The sequence below is a fragment of the Xiphophorus maculatus genome, chromosome 21, assembly GCF_002775205.1.
Source record: "Xiphophorus maculatus strain JP 163 A chromosome 21, X_maculatus-5.0-male, whole genome shotgun sequence".
NCBI classification, from domain to species: Eukaryota; Metazoa; Chordata; class Actinopteri; order Cyprinodontiformes; family Poeciliidae; genus Xiphophorus; species Xiphophorus maculatus.
In genome coordinates, this window is record NC_036463.1 from 24,911,180 (window position 1) to 24,930,441 (window position 19,262).

The 19,262-nt window shown below is 51.6% G+C and overlaps 1 protein-coding gene across 1 annotated transcript in view; it reads left to right on the forward strand.

Annotated features, from left to right (window-relative positions):
- The window catches only part of rreb1 (ras responsive element binding protein 1), a 38,033-nt gene extending 20,750 nt beyond the window's left edge, over positions 1 to 17,283 (forward strand). The window contains 18 exon segments of the mRNA XM_023326503.1: positions 2,126 to 2,236; positions 2,327 to 2,558; positions 3,323 to 3,392; positions 3,750 to 3,839; positions 3,911 to 4,074; positions 5,662 to 5,806; positions 5,880 to 6,025; positions 7,293 to 7,482; positions 7,562 to 7,819; positions 7,897 to 8,341; positions 8,415 to 8,726; positions 8,728 to 9,937; positions 10,004 to 10,404; positions 10,484 to 10,645; positions 10,763 to 10,897; positions 10,981 to 11,093; positions 11,868 to 12,513; positions 12,717 to 17,283. Of these exon segments, the coding sequence (XP_023182271.1) occupies positions 2,131 to 2,236; positions 2,327 to 2,558; positions 3,323 to 3,392; positions 3,750 to 3,839; positions 3,911 to 4,074; positions 5,662 to 5,806; positions 5,880 to 6,025; positions 7,293 to 7,482; positions 7,562 to 7,819; positions 7,897 to 8,341; positions 8,415 to 8,726; positions 8,728 to 9,937; positions 10,004 to 10,404; positions 10,484 to 10,645; positions 10,763 to 10,897; positions 10,981 to 11,093; positions 11,868 to 12,513; positions 12,717 to 13,243 (5,352 nt within the window). The 5' untranslated portion in view covers positions 2,126 to 2,130 and the 3' untranslated portion in view covers positions 13,244 to 17,283.
- Positions 17,284 to 19,262: the final 1,979 nt, after the last annotated feature.

Sequence of the window (19,262 nt, forward strand, 5' to 3'; positions counted from 1 at the left end):
TCGCTCCAGCCGCGATGTAAAAACAGACGGAGGGAGTTAAAATAAAAGACTGCAGCAGCATGAATTTACTGGGCTGAGAGCGAGTCAGACAGCTCACAGCCAATCACACGGCTGCTTTTATTTCTGTCGAACTCTCAGAGACGGCCTGGGCGAATGAAGAGGCTGCAGAGGATTTATAGGCCTTCCTCCCCCTCCTCAGCTCTCCATCCTTCCTTCCATCTCTCCGTCATCCCTCCGTCCCGTCTGTCACAGAGTTACATCCTCACACAGGTGCCTCTCAGCAGGAGGCGGGACAGGAAGCCTTCGCCCTCAGTTTGGGCTGCAGGCGCCGTTTCCAGATGCTCTGCTTCATTTTCACAAACAGCCTGAAACATCAGTAATCAGCTAAATTAATTCTTCTGATCACTTTCTTTAAAACATGAGCTCCAATAATTAATATTTGTGCTGAAATATTAAAATATTTTTGTACCTTTTCTGTAGGATTTATTTAAATAAACGTTTCAAACTCTTTCCCTTAGTTTTGTTTCAGCCTCTTTAAACAGATTATCTGCTGTGACTGGATCAGGAATTGGATTATTAATAACAATAATAATCCAACAGTTCATGTTTAACAGGCCTGTTATTACTGGATTATAAAACCCAGAACCTTATTTGGTTCTGAAAGGGTTAACAGTCAGATCGGACCGCCCACTTTATCACTTTCCCTAAAATGTCTCGACCCGGCCCGGAGCCGAGTCCGACTGACACAGATCGCTCCTTTTACTCGCCGACTCGCTCGCTGTGACCTTTTTCCAGCTTTTGCAGGGATGTGCAGGAATGTTGGAGCGTCAGCGCTCTGTGGGGGTGTGTGTGTGTGTGTGTGTCTCTCTGTGTGTTTGTGTGTGTCTCTGTGAGTGTGTGTGTGTGTGTGTGTGTGTGTGTGTGTGTCGCAGTGAGAGCTGACGGCCGGGAACAGATGTAGTAACATCAGTTCTCTCTGAGGTGCTGAATATTTCCTCTGAGTCGGAACCACCGGTTTGGGTTTAAGCTCCTTTTCAAAGCAGAAGCATTTCAGAACATTGGCCTAGTCCAAACCCGGTCCAAACTGAAGCCAAACAGCATTTCTCTGGCTCTTTAACACATGAAACATAAAATCACTTTAACAGCATGAAGCCTACCATCTTAGCCGTGGTTCTGGTTCCTGCAGCAGCTCTGGATCTTACACGAGGTTCTGGATCTTCCCGGCTCCCCTCACCGTCCTCTGCAGGGCTCTGATGGAAAGTTTAGGAAGTTAAAGTTACTAAAAGTTTTCTATTTAACGCCTCAGGGGCTCTAAATGTTGCTGAAATTGTTTTTATTGTATTTCTAAAGTTTGCAGCTAATTAGCAGCAGCTAAGCTAGTTAGCATAGCATAGTTAAAAAAGTATTGGTCTGACGATTCTGGTGTAAAATATCATTAATATTATTATAAATGAATAACCAAAGCATCATAATGACCTTTGTTGTGTAGAAGCCCAAAGTTGTTTCTGTTAAATTGTTAGTTTGATGTTTTTACTGTTAATATTATTTAAATAATCAAAGAATAAACAAAATATTCAAATTCAAAAATACTTTATTGATCCCAAAGAGAAATTAAATGTTGTCAGAACCGGATCTGGAACAAGTTTCATCCTTATCCAGTTCAGTTCACAACAGAACCGGAACCGGGTCCAATTCAACCCGGTCCGGTCAGCAGAACCTCCCCAGCGTTCAGCGGGCCTGAACTCGGCTAAAGATCCAGATCGGATCATTTCCATTCCGACTCTGAGGGAGGGAGAGGTTCTGGATCACAGGAAGTTCTGGACTGCTTGGCGATCAGAACCGTCTCCTCTTCAGCTCCTTCCTCTTCCTGTCGGAGCGAAGAACAGCGACTTCCTGTGGGGGCGGCCCAACAGGAAGCAGTAATTACCTGCTGCTGGGTAGAGCCAGGTGTGGAGGCCTGACCCGGTCCGGTCCGGTCCGGTTACAGCCGAGCCAGACAGAAATACAGAATGTTGATCAGCAGGAAGGTTTTCCCTGGGAATCTTGGGAATGCTGCAGCTTTCCAGACTGCGGCGTGACTTCCTGTTTGACTTCCTGTCTGACTTCCTGTCTGTTCTCCTTCCAGCCGTCATGGAGAACCCCACAGAGGAGCTGCAGGAGGAGGGCGGAGCCAGCGGCGAGGCCACCATGGAGGAGGCGGAGCTACAGGACCAGGCTGCGCACACCAACCTGAAAGGTAGGCAGCCGCACGCCGTCACGGAGACGCCATGATGGACGCCATCGTGGCGTCTGCAGCGCAGCAGGAAGTAACGGTCTGGTTTCTCAGCAGCGATCAACGGAGCGTCTGACGGAGCGAAGGAGGCGGCGAGCGAAGGAGAAACACTCCAGAACGGAGAACGAGGAGGAGGAGGAGGAGGAGATCTGTCCTCCATCAACGCCATGATGTCCACTGTGATGTCAGCAGCCGGGACCATCAACGGAGGAGGAGGAGGAGGAGGAGGTGATGAAGGAGGCAGCGGCGTCACCTCGGCCAACTCCTCAGCTGGACCGTCTCCCAGGTGATTCCAGATGTTCTGCACACCTGCAGGTTGTTAAACATCCGGAGTCCCTCAGAGCTCCTGATGAAGACCATCCTCATCATTACTAATATGAATTAAAATAATTTACAATAATAATATTCAGCAGCAATTGATTAATTCAGTTTATTTAAATATTTAATTTTATTCATTTTAATATTTTTCTTAATAGGTTGTTTACATAAATAATTGCATTTTTATTTTATTCTGTACATTTAAATTATATATTTTCTTTAATTAAATTATTATTATTTTGGGCGTGCCGTGGTGGCGTAGCGGTTAGCGTGACCCGTATTTGGAGGCCGTCGCGGGTTCGACTCCCGGACCCGACGACATTTGCCGCATGTCTTCCTGCCTCTCCTTCCCCGTTTCCTGTCAGCCTGCTGTCATATCAGGGGCACTAGAGCCACAAAAGACCCTGGAGGGGTAAAAAAAAAAAATATTATTATTTTAATCAAACTTTATTCTATCTTTAATATTTATAATAGAAGAAAATTAAATAAAATTATTCAGACTTTCTGTCTTTAAAATAAATATTTTCTCTTATTTTCAGGACATTTTGCTGCCTGATTAGTTTTTGAACGTAGATTTAAAATGTTATTAAACGATCATCAGATGTTTTCCCTTTAATCGCCGAATCAGCAGAAATCTGACAGTTGATCCGTTTCCTGTAACGATCTGGTAGCTGCTGCCTTGCTTCAGGGAATCAAACCTGCAGCGTTCTGACCCGCTTCCTCTGTCTGCAGCCCGTCGCCCAGCAAGTCCCTGACAGCCGCCATGCGGGCGCCGCCCAGCCGCAACGCCCGCCGCAACCAGGTAGGCCCGCAGGCCCCGCCCCTCTCCCATCATGCAATGGGGCATTCCTGCTGCCGTCAGGGCTTCCTGTGGCTTCAACAGGAAAAGGGAAGTTCTGGCGGGGTGTGGTGTGTGTGTGCGTGTGTGTGTGTGTGTGTGTGTGTGTGTGAGAGCAGTAATCTGCAGAGATTGTTTGGTCAACGTTTCCTCAGAGTTCAGCGGCTCAATGAGGCGTCTGTCCTGCGGTAGGGGATGCATCCGTATGGGGGACGCGTCCCCTACCGTCAGGATGTGGAGCTGGGGTCCTCCAGTGAGGTCCATCAGAACCAGAACCAGTTGAACCAGTATGTCCGGCTCACACTGCTCTGATGTTTCCAGGACTCCAAAGACGACGGCTCGGCCTTCATCTGCCCGCTCTGCGACAAGAACTGCCAGACGCAGCACCAGCTCACCATGCACATCCGACAGGTAGGCCCCGCCCCCGCAGGTCCGACCCACACACCCGCCGACACACACTGACACACTCCTCCGCCCCGCAGCACAACGCGGATGCCGGCGCCACCGACCATTCCTGCAGCATCTGTGGGAAGTGTCTGAGCTCGGCTTCGTCTCTGGACCGACACATGCTGGTCCACAGCGGGGAGCGGCCCTACAAATGCACCGTCTGCGGCCAGACCTTCACCACCAACGGCAACATGCACCGGTACACACACACACACACACACACACACACACACACACACACACACACACACACACACACACACACACACACACACACACACACACACACACACACACACACGCACACACAGCAGGGCCAATCAGAGCAGAGAACAGTCACAAGCACAGCAGAGAATCGTCCTGCTTGTTTTCAGCTGCTGCAGCCTGAGGCATCGGGGGAGACAGGAAGTTTAAGCAGATTCAGATCCAGCCGCCATCACACCCACCAGAGCTCCACCCGGCCAATTATCAGCCGGGTCCAGGCGCCATTGCCGGGGCCGACGACCCATTAGGCTGCAGGAAGAGGCCGGGTCCAGAATCAGGTTTTAGTAACCAGTAGCTGGTCCCAGTCCTCCCAGCGCTCCCTGTTTGCGGCGCTGTGGTTCTGTGAGCGTTTCTGTCGGCCCGCTAGCCGTGGGCAGGAAGGAATGACGGAGGCTGACGGACACACAGCCGTCATTCTGCTCCAACACCACGATCCGTTTCTGTCCTGGAATCAGTTTCAGTTCAGATCTGAACTTTAAACGACAATTAGAGTAAAATATTCCAAAAGGAAAGAAGAGGAGGAGAAGGAACAACGAAGGAGAACGCAGCGACTCAACGCCAGAGAAACCCAACAAATCAGCAAAAACCACCAGAGACGTTACAGCAGGAGGAACATGGAAACAGAAACTTTAATTCTTTAAAACAAGAATTAAAGTTTTGCTGTAACTTAAGAATTAGAGCAGAGGAAGAAGCAGAACGAGGATTCAGTCAACAGAAATCTGTTCATTTCATCCAACTTTCACATTTTATGCAAAATAAGTTTATTAATAACAGCTTATTAATAACAGTTTATTATTAACAGTTTATTAATAACAGCTCCATTAGTTTGACATCACTGTTTCCTCTGGTTCACTGGTCACCAGCCCTTCCTCCTCCTCTTCCTCGATGTTTTCTCAGGTCTTAACTTTCTTCCTGACTCTCTTCTTCTTTCAGTCTCACTTTCCTCTCATCTTTTTCTTCTCATTCCCCCTCCTCAAACTTTTCCTTGTTTCCATCCCGTCTCTCTCTCTCTCTCTTTCTCTTTCTGCTGACTCTGCGTGTTTGCTGCTCTCTGACTGGACGGTTCAGGGGTCACGGGTTTGTTTGCAGCAGCCTCTGCTCCCTGATTGGGCCCCTGCTTCCATGCGTTCTGATTGGTTGATGAGCGGTTTCCTGTCAGCTGCTCCAGATCTGCTGACTGGCTGTCAGGACCTCTTATGGTCGTCCAGCCGGCTGCCTGAGGCCGCTATTAATAGATGACACCTTGGAGCCCCTCTTCCTCTTTTTACTCATCTTCCTCACTGGTTTCCTAGCAACCTTCCTCACCTTCGTTTCCATCTCCTTGTGTCCTTCGTTTCTTGCTCCCTTTTTCTCTCTTTATTTATATTCTTTCCTCCCTCTGTCTCTTCATCTCCATCACAATCTGCTGGCTCCGCCCACTTCCTGTGGACTCAGTTGGCTCCACCCAGAATGTTTTCCCAGAGTTCGTCCTGCAGTTCCTTCCTGATGAAGGTAATGACCTTTGACCTCCTCCCCCCCTCAGGCACATGAAGATCCACGACAAAGACCCGGCCAGCGGCCTGGTGCCCCTCAGCAGCCCCCCGTCCCCCACCAAGCGGCGCCGTCCCTCCGTGAAGCGGCGCCAGGGCCTGGAGGACGACCCCGGAGACGAGCCGCCCGCCAAGAAGGTAAGAGCCGCGTTGCCCCTGCCGCTCCGCCGCGGCGCTCCGCAGGGAACCAACATCCCGGCTCTGTGTCCAGGTGACGGAGGAGGCGGGGGCAGACGAGTCGGCGGTGCTGCCGGGGGCGGAGGAGGAGCTGCTGCCGTGTCCCATCTGCTTCAAGACCTGCAGCTCCAGACTGGACCTGGACGCCCACATGGACACGCACCCAGACACCCTGCTGAGGTAGGGAGGCCAGTTACCCCAGTTACCCCCATTATCAACCAGCTACCTCCCATTATCAACCAGCTACCTCCCATTATCAACCAGCTACCTCCCATTATCAACCAGTTACCTCCCATTATCAACCAGCTACCTCCCAGTTACCACCCGGTTCTGGGTGAACAGAAGTTCTGCTGGATTTTCAGCCACCAGATCAGTTTTCCTTTCACATTGAGATTTGTTGGGTTTAAAGATGGTTGGATGTTTGGTTGGATGGTGAAGTTGTTGCATTCTGACAGGCTGTGTTGTCATGACAACCATTCCCCAATGAAACAACAACTGGCTGTCGCCATGGAAACGAACTCACCTGTCCCACAAGAACAGACACAAAGTGAGTTTGTTATTCATGGAGATGGAGGGATGAGAAACTGGAAGAAAGAAAATGATCAGAATAAAATATGGAGAGAAAATGATGGAGGGATGATAAAAGGAGGAAAAAATAATGAATAGAAAAGAAAAGCTGGGAAGAGGTCAGCAGGCGGCGCTGAGCTCGTTATGGAGGGAGGAGAATATTTAGAGGTAAATCCTCGTTAATCAGCCGGTAAGAGGATCGACTGGAGGGAGGGATGGAGGGAGGGATGGATGAGGGAGGAGGAGGGATGGAGGGATGGAGGAGGAGGAGGATGGAGGGATGGAGGGAGGAGGAGGAGGGATGGAGGGAGGGAAGGATGGAGGGAGGGAGGAGGAGGAAAGGTGAGATGGAGGGAGGGAGGAGGGATGGAGGAGGAGTGATGGAGGAGGAGGGATGGAGGAGGAAAGGAGGGAGGAGGAGGGATGGAGGAGGAAAGGAGAGATGGAGGGAGGAGGAGGGATGGAGGAGGAGTGATGGAGCGGTGGTTTAACGGAGCAGCAGGATGAATTTCAAACTTTTGAGGATCAAACTCCTGATGTTCTGGTTCGGTTCTGCTGGTCTGGTTTCAGTCCCAGGACCTGGTTCTACAGGTCAGTCCATTATCAAGTACTGGTACCAGATGCTATTAGCTTCCTCATGCAGCAGAACCGATCCAGGGTCCAAATGTTTCCAGGAACTGGAACCAAACGGGTCGTAAAGCTGAAGAGATGAACCGGTTCTGGGTTTCATGTCCAAATCATTGTTAAAGAATCAATGACAGAGTAAACAAACCCTGACTCCGCCCACTGTGACGTAAACAACCAGTGACTCCACCCACTACAACGTAAACAGAGTTTTAGATTAGATCTAAATCTGGTTCTCCTGGTTTCTGCTCTCCAGGTGTGATCTCTGCTGCCTCTCTTTCCGGACTCACCGCGGACTGCTGCGGCACAATGCGGCGGTCCATAAGCTCCTCCCCCAGGACCCCAGCGGCCACCCCTTCATCCAGAACAATCCCTCCATCCCCACCGGCTTCAACGACCTGGCCTTCATTGACTTCTCCTGCAAGAAGTTTGCTCACATCGCTCAGGTGCGTCCCGTCGGACCGGCTCCTCGCCGTCCCACGGTTCTGCCTGCGCTCTAACCCGTCCGTCTGTCCGTCCCTTCAGGTGTGGTGTGAGACCAACCTGCGGCGCTGCATCAGTAAGTTCCACCGCTTTGTCTGTGACTCCTGCGACAAGGCGTTCCCGCTGCGCTCTGCCCTGGACCTCCATAAGACCGCCTCCCACCCGGACAGACCTGCTGAGGCCGGCGAGACGCCGAAGGAGAACGGAGAGACGCGGGCCGACGAACATCAGGAAGCGGGGAAGCCGCCGTCAGAGCAGAGCGGCCTCCTGGAGGCCCTGGGCCTGCAACACGTCTCCCAGGTTTGCTCCTCTCCTGCCTCCTGAGGCCCAGAGCTGCCCAGAGCTCTGGTTCTGATGCCGATGTTCTCACGTTCCAGGTGAAGTCCGGTCCGACCGACGACGAGATCCATCAGGCCCATCTGGACAGCATCAAGGTGATCCACGTGGAGCCTCCGTCCTTCAGCCTCCCTCAGGAGCCGGCCTCGGCCTTCCTGTCCGGCGGGCTGGGCGTGGCCCTGGGTCTGGGCGGCCTGGCGGCGCTCAGCATCCCGCTGCTGGAGGCGTCCGGCTCCGCCCTGCAGGGCCTGTCGCACCGGGACGCCCTCGGTCTGCTGTCGCTGCAGCCCTTCCAGGCCGGCTTCCTGCTGCAGCCGGAGGGGGGCGCCGCCACCGCCGGCGCCGCCTCCTCCAGCTGCAAGCCCGGAGAGTCCGGCGGCTCCGGAGTCATGGAGCTGGCCGACATCCAGCAGATCCTCAAGGTGGCCACCGCCGCGCCCAACCAGATGGGGCTGCCGCCGCTGGCCAAGGCGCCGGGCTTCACAGGTCAGCCCTTCACCAGCTTCTCCCAGTCTGACCTCCAGACCGGTTCTGCTCTCTAACTGGTTCCGTCCTCCAGGTCAGCTCTCGGGTCAGAAGGCGATGCCGCCGCTGAAGCCCAAGCCTCCCATCAGCCCCCGCTCCAGCCTCAGCACCACCACCCCTCCGCCCCTGCAGAGCTCCCAGCAGGCCTCACTGGGCTGCATCAGCCCCAGCCTGCCTCCGCCCACTCCCTCCATCTTCAAGACGCCCTCCTCCTCGGCGGGGGGCGGGGCTCACATGGAGGCCGAGTCGATGGGCGACGCCAACACGCCGCTGTCCGACTCGCCGCCTGCCGCCACCACGCCGCTCCAGGAGGAGGCGGGGCTAAGCATCAGGAAGGCGGGAGGCAAAGCGGGGAGCACTGGCGCCTACGGCTAAAGGCTCGTTCCCCTGCCGCTTCTGTGACCAGGTGTTCGCCGTCTCCGGCGCCCTGCAGGCCCACATGCGCTTCCACCTTGGCATCCTGCCCCACCAGTGCAACATGTGCGACTACGTGGCGCCGGACAAGGCCACGCTGATCCGCCACTTACGCACGCACAGCGGCGAGCGGCCGTACGTCTGCCGCATGTGCCACTACCCCTTCACTGTCAAGGCCAACTGCGAGCGCCACCTCAGGAAGAAGCACGCCAAGACGTCCAGGAAGGACATCGAGAAGAACATCAAGTACGTCACCTTCAGCAGCGGCGCCGGCATCACCACGGCGACCACCACGCAGGAGGCGGAGACGGGCTGCGAGACCACCTGCCGGTTCTGCGGCGAAGGCCTGAAGACGTACCGCGCACTGCAGATCCACCTGCGGACGCACAACGGCTGCCAGAGGAAGCCATTTGAGTGCCGGCGCTGCGGCGCCGCCTTCCTGGCCAAGCGGAACTGCATCCACCACCTGCTGAAGCAGCACCCAGAGGTCCAGGAGCGCGAGATCGAGGGCCACATCACCACACTGCTGCCCTCTGCCGCCGCCGGCGCGGCACTGAACGGCCTGGGAGCGGTGAAGGCGGAGGAGCTGCTGTACCCGGCGGAGCTTGACCAGCCACTCGACTTCTCCGCCAAGGGGCGGGGCAGCCGGACGGCGTCTCCGGCCATCAAGACGGAGAACGCCTCGCACGGCTTTGACAGCGCCGACCCGGACCAGCCCATCGACCTGTCCATCCCCAGCAAGCGTCAGCGCCGTGAGGCCGGCGGCGGCACAGAGCTGAAGACGGAGCAGAGCGCCACTGTGGAACAGCAGCTCGCTGCGTCTCCAGAGGAGAAGGCGGCGGGCGCCGTTCTTCCTGTGCAAGCTCCGCCCCCGACGGGCTGCTACCAGCTGCCTCCCGCCGCCAGCCGGGCACAGCGCCTCAAACCGCTGCTGCCCAAACCCTCCGCCTCCTCGCCACCCTCGGTGAAGGACTTGGCGCCGCTGGCCTCTATCGCTCAGATCATCAGCTCCGTGTCCGCAGCGCAGGGCATGCTGGACGGCGCCGCCCAGACCGCGGCGCCGTCCTCGCAGCACGATACCGAAGCCTCCGGACCCGCCGCCCCGGACCCGCCCAGCGACGACGTGTCCGACGGATCCTCCAGGTACTTCCCCTCCTTCTGCCGTACTGAGCCACCATCTGCGGCGTCTGACTCTTCCTCTCCTCACAGGCGGCGGGCGCGGAAGAAGCCGGCCGCTCTGGCGGCAAGGGAGAAGGCGGCGAGTGGCGCCATCGACCTAGAATCCAGCGGAGAGTTCGCCAGCGTGGAGAAGATGCTCGCCACGACCGACGCCAACAAGTTCAGCACCTACCTGCAGACCAGCGCGCCCGAGCCGGCGAAGAGGCCCGAGACGGCGCCGGTGGCGACGGAACAAGCCGCAGCCACCGGAGTGGAGGAGAGGGAGTCCAGGGCGAGCGAGGAGGGGAAGCCGGCGGCGGCCATGACGGTTCCTCAGACTAAAGGAAAGAAGAACGCCTACTCCAACTCGGTCCAGAAGATGACCTGCCCGTTCTGCCCGCGCGTGTTCCCCTGGATGAGTTCGCTGCAGAGACACATGCTGACGCACACAGGTAACCCGCCGCACAGACTGCTACAGCAGAGCGGCAGGAAACCAGGCGGCCAACTGAAGCGTCTCTCCGTCTCCTTCAGGCCAGAAGCCGTTCCCGTGTCCGCGCTGCGACGCCTTCTTCTCCACCAAGTCCAACTGTGAGCGCCACCTGCTGCGCAAGCACGGCGTGACGCACCGGACGCTGCGCCGCAACGGCGCCATCGTGAAGAAGGAGGGGGACGACGGCTCACAGGAGAGCGCCGGTACGGGCCCCGACCACGCTCCCCTGCGGTTTATGACCCGGTCCACCGCTGCCACCCGGAGCCTCATGTTGAGAACCCCGGGTTCCTCCTCTTCACGGTTCCTTTGTGTTTCCGCAGAGAGCCAATCAGAGACGGAGCAGCTGCCACCAGAAACCAAGGACCTCGCCCCAGAATCAGGCTCCGCCTCCACGGCCAACAGTCCCGCCCACTCTGACATCACTCCGCTAAGCCCCACCCCCAAAGCAAGCCAAGGTCAGCCAACGAAAACAGTTCAATCTATTAATACCTCAACTGTAAACAGTAAGCTAATGCTAACGCTAACATTCGTGCCTCAGGCTGCAGTCCATCTGCAGAGCAACAAGACACAGAAACCACTGAGCAGCCTGACCAACAGGGGGCGCCAGAGACCAAAGGAGCAGCAGCAAAACAACCTCCGCAGAGCAGCAAGGTAACAGCCTGTCAGACAAGATTCAGGGCTAAAACCAAAACATTTACTGTCCCTTTAAATCCTCGGCTGAAATCATAATGCCTGATTTTATACCTAATTAAGTTATTACCTCTGTTCTGTTAGATGTTAAATTAACTAGATTAATTTGAACACTACTAACTCACCATTAGCCTAAATGTAGCTATGATGCTAACTAGCTACACAGCTAACTTTGTGATGCTAATTTTCTACCTACACACACACAAAACACACCTGAGATTAATCTGCAGAGTCAAATAATTCTATTATTACCATTAAAATGGTATTTAATGGTTTTTTATTTCACTTTATATTTAATGTTGGCCTTCAGGGGTCACATGATTCTGACCCCCCACTTGGTGTCTGCCACACGCCCAGGGGTCGCGACCCCACATCTGAGACCTCTGTTTTAAAATGCATCTAAATACAGAAAGTTCAGTCCTACAGGCTTTTAAAATAAACAGTCATAGGTTTCATATTTATGTCATTATTATTTATCATAAAAGTCTAAAATAATTCTTTGATTTAACGACGATTCAGTTTTACTCATTTCTGACGCTAAAAAGTCTGAAACCCAAAATAAAATTCGTTTTTATAATTCTGGTGAATTTACAGATATTAGTCTAATTCCACACAGTCGGCTGATTTCAGCCTTCTGCCTCCCATAAACCACATGCAGTTCACACTCCAACCACCAGATGGTAGCAAAGCGAATAGCATCTCTAGCATAACCAACATGTCTTCCTGCTCCTTCAGGCCGAGAACACGGACGACGACGACTGCCACAGCAACAAGAGTCTCGACCTGAACTTTGGCAAGAAGCTCATCGACTTTAAGCTTTCCACTTCCTCCTCAAGCTCCGCCCCTCCAGAAGAGCCACGCCCCCCATCTCCTTCAGCTGCACCCCAAGACGCCCCGGAGATCCCCGAAGAGCAGGACAAGCCGGCGCCCTCCTCTTCCTCGGCCAGCAGCCCAGCAGGGAAGCAGCAGCCCGACTACAAACACGTCTGTCGGGTTTGTACAAAGAGTTTCCGCTACGCAATGACTCTGGCTCGCCACGAGAGGGCGCACCTCTCAGAGGAGGAACAGGCGGCGGCGGTGACGGAGGAAGAGGAGGGTCCTTTGCCTGCGAAGGAGGAGGAGAGCAGAGCTGCTGAGGCGGAGGAGAAGGAGGCGGAGATGGAGGAGGAGGATGGAGGAGAACGGGAAGGAGAGAGCGACGGAGGCGAGAGCGGAGAGTCGGAGGAGGAGAAGGAGAAAGAGGAGAGGAGCGACGAAGAGGCGTCTGAACCAAAGAACAACGAGGGAGGAAGGGTGGACAAGAGGAAGAAGATCTGCACTGAGTGCGGGAAAAGGTTCTGGTCTCTGCAGGACCTGACGAGACACATGAGGTCACACACAGGTAGAGGACACCTTGACCCCGCCCCCAGGGTATATAGGCTCCGCCCCCATGGCAGATAGGCCCCACCCCCAGATCAGATAGACCTGCCTCCATTGCAGATAGGCTTCGCCCCTTAGCTCAGGTTCTTGGTGGAGGGAGGAAGCTGTGGTTGCCATGGTGACTCCCTCCTCTGTGCTGCAGCGTGACGTTGTGTCTGTCCCCAGGCGAGCGGCCCTACCAGTGCCAGACGTGCGAGCGGACCTTCACCCTGAAGCACAGCCTGGTCCGCCACCAGCGGATCCACCTGCGGCCGCGCGGCGCCGACGGCGACGCCAGCGAGGACGGAGACTCCTGCGCCCCCACCCCCACCTCCACCTGCCCGCCGTCCGAGAACGAGAGCGAGTGCGGCAGCGGCGCGGCGGGGGCCAAGGAGCTGGAGGAGGAGGAGGACTCCAAGGAGGAGGTCGAAGGTCAGCGGGAGGGTTCCGGGTCGGCGGAGGAGGAAGACGTGGAGAAACAGTCCGACCCGGCCCCGCCGCCCTGCGCCGACCCCCACCAAGCTACTGAATCAAAGACGAGCACCAGCACCGACTCACCCGCACCACCAGACGGCGCCAAAGATCCCGCCAGCTGCCCAGCAGGGGGCGCCGCGGCGGACGGTTTCATCCAGGGGCTGCTGGAGATCCACAGCAAGCCGCCGCTGGAGCGCCGGCTGCCCAACGGAGAGCCCCCCCTGGTGGGCGTAGACTGAGGGACCCATCACCGCAGTGCCATACGACGAAGGACGACGACGACGACGATGATGATGATGCAAAAACCAGAGCGTAAAATCTTCTCCTGAAAGACAGAACCTCGTTTTCTTGAAGTGCCTTACTACTAGTCCGACTTCTAAAGATGTTTTTGTTGCTATATCTTTATCTGCGTTATTCTGGAGGATGGATCTAAATTTTTATAGCTTTTTATGATGACAGTGATTTACTATTTTTGTGCGGGAAATCTATATTTCAGCAATAAAAAGAATAAATGATTACGATTTATTGTTCTAGATTTGTGTTTTGAGAATCGATGATCAACTTGGAGACGCGGACGGACTTGGGAACTGTTCGGGTCGAACCGGAGCGGCGACGGACTTCTGTTTGCTCCGGTTTGAACATCATGTTTCAGATTTAGACTGAATAAAATGGCGGCTGGCGGTGGGACTGAGGAAAGCTGTTGTAACTGGAAACCTGCCGGTTTAACCGCCATCTCTGCATGGAAACCTTCAGACTGATCCGAGTGTCTGGGGGGGGGGTCTTCGTTCCTGTTTAAACCCATCACACTATCCCCCCCAGAGGCGTTTCTCTCATCATGATTCTCAGTTGATTCCGCGCCGTGCAGCGCTCCACGCCGCTCGCCGCGCTCGGCTCTTTCTGCATGTTTGCATTCATATTTAGGTGTGTTTGGGGGGGGGGGCTTCTTGTTTTGTGGATTTTCTTTTTTTAACTGAACAAATTGAACGTTTTGTTTTTGTGTTTTTGAGTGTGAATGTGGCCTGTCTCTGGCCTGTCTCTCATCGTCGCCCCCTAGTGTTTGTTTTTAACTCGCAGGGCCTCCGACATGCTAACACGTAGCGGCACTAACGCCTGTTTCAGGTTCAGTTTACCTCAACTTTTGCTTTTTAACTGAAGCTGTTAGCGCAGCTCCGGTCGCAGCCCTGAAAATCCAACGTCTTCCTCCCGGGTCGCCCGGTTAAACCGAGGCGGCCGCCGCTAACGGCCGCTAACGAGGCGATGTCGGAGGTGTTTCTTGGCTCAGACAGACACGCTGTCTCGAAGTGTTTTCAGCTCCGTGTCTCAGAACGGGACAACTCTAGATCAGTGTAGCTTCATCCAGACAATCTGACCTTCAGCTCAGTTAAACCTGCATTTATTCCCCTACAGTATTATCGTCTGTCTGGCGTTTCCTGCGTCCTGTCTGGTTTCATCTCCTCTCTGAGGGTCCGCCTCAACGCGTATTTCCTTTACAGCTGACCCCAAAGGTCTTCAGCTGAGCATTAGAGACAATCATTGGTTTCCAGAAGAAGATAGGTGACAGCGGATGGGTTTATAAAGAATAAAACAGGTTGGTGTGAACACTATTTGGTGTCTGAAACCTGCTGCACAAGTTCTTAAAGGGCTAAACGTCCATTAGCACCAACCTTAGCAGAGGGACGGTAGCCTGGCTGTCTCTTCTTTTCTTGCTTGTGTGTAGAAAACTTTGCTTCTTGTACATTTTCTTTTTTAATATTAGATGACCTCATAAGCAAATCAAACCTCAGTGGCTTATATTGGAACTGTACGGCGGTGATGGTCGGTTGTTTAATGATTCTCTAATGTCTCTATTGATTCTTCATTAGAGACAAATCAAGGATTAGAGAAGCGGAACCGCTCCGATTGGCTCATCGCTGCCCTGAACTGGCACTAACGTTTTCCAAACCTAATACTACCACCTCTTCTGTTCGTACTACTAACTACAGTCAGGAGAGAAAGGCTCGGCCTCTTTAGCTGCTTCTGCAACAAACAACTGGACTTTATGACTTCAAAAACTTTACTTAATAATTATGTTCAACCATTAATCAGGTATCTGAAGCTTAAAAAAGCTGTTGAGTTGTAATTTTCTACCTGAGGTTGCTAACGCCAGCTAGCGAGCTGCTAAAAGCTTCTTTAGCTAATTTGTTGCTTACTCTTTATGCTAATATGTAAAAAAAAAGGCTAAATAAAATCTAAATTGGATGTTTTCAGTTTAATTTTTGATTAATTGAAGATAAGAAAATGGTTTGATGGGTTTTAGTCAAGATGCTACTCGGCTAACACGCTAACAGGTCGCTGTTTCGTTTTAGTTTTCTGTCAGATTTCAGTCAAAAATTGGATTCAGTTTTTCTTTCATAATGATGAGCAAATTCTGTTCGATGAAATTTACCAGTTTGGTATTAATTTACCCAAACATGTAACGTTGTTGATGCTAGCAAAGCTAACGGATAAAAACTGTTTTATTGGCTAATGTTTCCATTCCCTGAGTAGAAAGTTTTCTGAATAATGTCTGAAATTTTATGGCAGATAAACAGAACTAAAAACTCATTTGCTGAAACCCAAAACGAGCTAGCTGCAGCAGCGGTTCAACCAGGCTAGCTGCAGCAGCGGTTCAACCAGGCTAGCTGCAGCAGCGGTTCAACCAGGCTAGCTGCAGCAGCGGTTCAACCAGGCTAGCTGCAGCAGCGGTTCAACCAGGCTAGCTGAACTGTTACAAAAACAATAAATCTTTGTGTTTAGGAATGAAATTCTGTCATATGAATTTTTATTACTTATTTTTCTTTCTAAAACTATTTTGCAGAGATTTATAGATAAATGTTTTAATTCTTAGTGAATATGGGACGTGGCTAATAGGCTAACTCCGGTTCACTGAAACTAAGCAGGAAACAATTATTGTAACTTTTCTTTTTACGTGAGATGAAATAAAATTACCACCAAATTATTTGCAAAATGTGCAAATTTGAGACTAATTTTCACAAACCTGCAAACAAAGTTAGCGCTAACGTTGAAGTGAAGCTAATGCTAAACCTTACCTTTACTCTTTAGTAAAAAAACATAAACTATTTTTTAATAATTAAGTTGTGAATATAGTCCATAAATATCTTTGTTTAATCTGAAATGTATTTTGATTTAAGATGCTAACGGGCTTCGTTAGCTTCTGTTGTTGGTGTTAGCTGTGCTTTTCTCATGAATTCAACTTCCTGCAGAGGTCGGTAAAGGAGCGGCCCTTTCTCTCTCGATGGTTTCTGTCTTGTCCGCTTCCTGTGTCCTCCCTGTCCTCGGGGGGTTTGTCTCCATGTCTGTCCCGTCTGCGTGTGCGGCCATATGAATACTGGACTTCCATTCGAATGCACATGGACTGTTTTTATTGTATTTATTTGGAGCCCAGGCGTGTTTCTGTGTGTGAGTTTAATTGTCTGCAATGACTTGAGAAGAAGCCATGTATTAAAATGTCACATTTATGCTGCAGAGTTGTTGAGAATCTGGTGTTTTTGTTGTGGCCCGACCGGCTTGCTCAAGGGCCCGGCAGGAGAGACTCGGACTAGCAATAAGAATCCTTCTGAATCCAAAAGCTTTATGTAGATTTTCCTGTGTGAGTCGAGAACAGTCTGTCTGGGTCTGTTGGTTCTGTTTATTTTTAGTTTTCTTATATGACATAAATGCATATAAAACTGTGAAAATCTATTGTGATTAATTAAAGGGTGAGTTTTAGGTTAGATTTTTTTTGCATGTTAATCTAATTTGTTCATTATGGATGATTTCTCCTTTCTCCATCACTTCTTGTGCTACACACATATAAAAATATCAAAATCTATATAATCTCGCTCTCAGGGTCTTTCACAAATCCATGATTTGAAATGCTTCTTGTTGTTTTCCTCCTGAGTCGCAGCTTGTCCAGATTACTTTGTCTTTTTTAAAGATGACATCATGATTCAGATCTGTAAATCACTACATTTAGCACTTGACTGTGAACTCGTCGTTACCAGACACAGAAAATGTGGTTCGATTTTTGGTCTCCAAACTCTCTGATCTGAAGCCTTTCTTGTTTTATTTAATGACTTTTTCTTTGTGTACTGGACCTCAATCACAAAGCATTATAAAAACACAGTCTGGATCTTTTGCTGTCCCCTGCTGTTGGCAACATGACAGTGTTTCACAGAGTCTAGAGATGTAAGCCTCCTCTGTATTCAACCCAATAAGAAAAAGCAATAAAGATTATGTAAAGGAAAGGTGTGTGAATCAACACGGGTCATACTTCTGTCTTCTTTCATCGTCGGAACTGGATTCTGGGCCTTTCAGTTCTTTCATTAAGGCTATTTAACACCTGATAGACTCAGTTCTCTTTCTCACTGAGTCAAACCAACCTGTTCCCCTCCTGGCCTGTGGGGGCGCTGCACCAAGAACCACTGAAGGAAACGACACAAAAACCTCTGAAGACACTGAGAGCAACTTCCTGTTTCACCAGATGGAAACAAGATGGAGGCGTCAGATTTTAGTGTTGGAGGATTTCTCTTTAGTCTTTGGCTGAAGACCAGGAGCCATTTCTGCTGATAGCGCTAGGCTAGCATGTTAGCTTTGGTTGTATTTACCCAGAATGCCCTGTGCTGTAGTCCACTTCCTGCTTTTGGAGAGGTTTCCAGTCCGCTTGACGTTGACATTCAAACCGAACCAAAGTTCACTTCAACCAAACCCAGACTGAGGTTTGGAGGACCAGAGGTCAGAGGTCGATTAGCATTCACACCTCACCAACTGAACTGGACTTTCTAGGCAAACGGACTGAAGTTGGTCTAAACAGGTCTGGTGTCACTGCAACTTTAAATCTTCAGTACCGTAGGAACGTTTGGTGACAATCTGTTGATGTTCCAGCTCTTGGTTCTGTGGTCAAGAAGATCTTCAATTGTCCATCTCTTCAAGAACCCAAAGATGGATTATTCTATTTCTCTGTAGAATCTCTAGAACTTCTCTAGAACCTACTGACTGTGGCTCTTTGAGTCTATAAGGGCGATTTAAAGGTTTTTCTCTAGTACCGGTTATGATTCAGTCACTGGGTTAGACATCAGAAGACTGACAGTCACTGATTGAGTCATGAGCTGGACTCCCTTTCAACAAGCCAACCCACCATTTTAAAAAAGGTACAACTGAGCAGAATGTCCAACATAACTTCCATCTCCTCCATCGTTTGTGTCAAGTATAGATCACATTTTGCTACTTTTCAGACTCTGGGACCAACTAGATGACGACACATTCACTAGAGCACTTATTCCACTGTAATGGAAAACAACCCAAAAAGGGCAAGGGCCCTTTAATCTGGGCTTTGACATCTGGTGTTCTGCAACTTTAAGAAGTGTCCCTGGGGCGTGCTGTGGTGGCGCAGCGGGTTAGCACGCCCCACGTTTGGAGGCCTTAGTCCTCGACTCGGACGTCGCGGGTTCGACTCCCGGTCCCGACGACCTTTACTGCATGTCTCCCCCCTCTCCTTGCGCTCCTTCCTGTCTGCCTACTGTGGAAAAAATACGAGCCACTAGCGCCGCAGAAACTCTTCGGAGAAAAAAATGGAAAAATAAAAAAAGAAAGAAGTGTCCCTGGTCACTTGAATCAGATGGCTGAATTAACTCATCGTGCATTGAAGTTCACCAATGACCTGATGGATTCAGGTGTGTTGAAGATGCAGCTAACGCCGCGTCTTCAGGCCTGGATTTGAGAAACCCGTGGTGTAGAGTTAATCAGTCGGGCCTCGCTGTAGCAATGTGTCTCAAAATGTCTGCCTGTCACTTTTTCCCAGGATGCTTTCCCAAAACCATCTCGACTTTTAGTCCATGACTGAGATTACACAATCAAGAGTGGAGCTGGGAAGGAGGCCAGACTTTATGCAGCTTGTGAAGACATCGCAGAGACACGATGAGGTTTTTGTGGTTGGAGGAGTCAAAGAAGATCTTCCTGATTGAACCGACGGTCCCACAGGACAGTGTGAAAGACTCACAGCTCTGGGAGTAGCAGCAAGGAGGGTCAGATTGCTGTCCACAGGCTGGGGGAGGCAGCAGAAGGAGCAGCTAGGCAGCTAGAACAGGAGCAGTTCAGCTAGAGACCAAGAGAGGACAAGCAGTGACTGGAGGGTGTTGGGGTTAAAGGTCAAAACGTCCAGTGGAAGTTGGACGCCACCTAAAGACATCCCCTCGAGGCTGAAAGCCACAAACATGACTGAAGAGGCATCAACTAGATGTT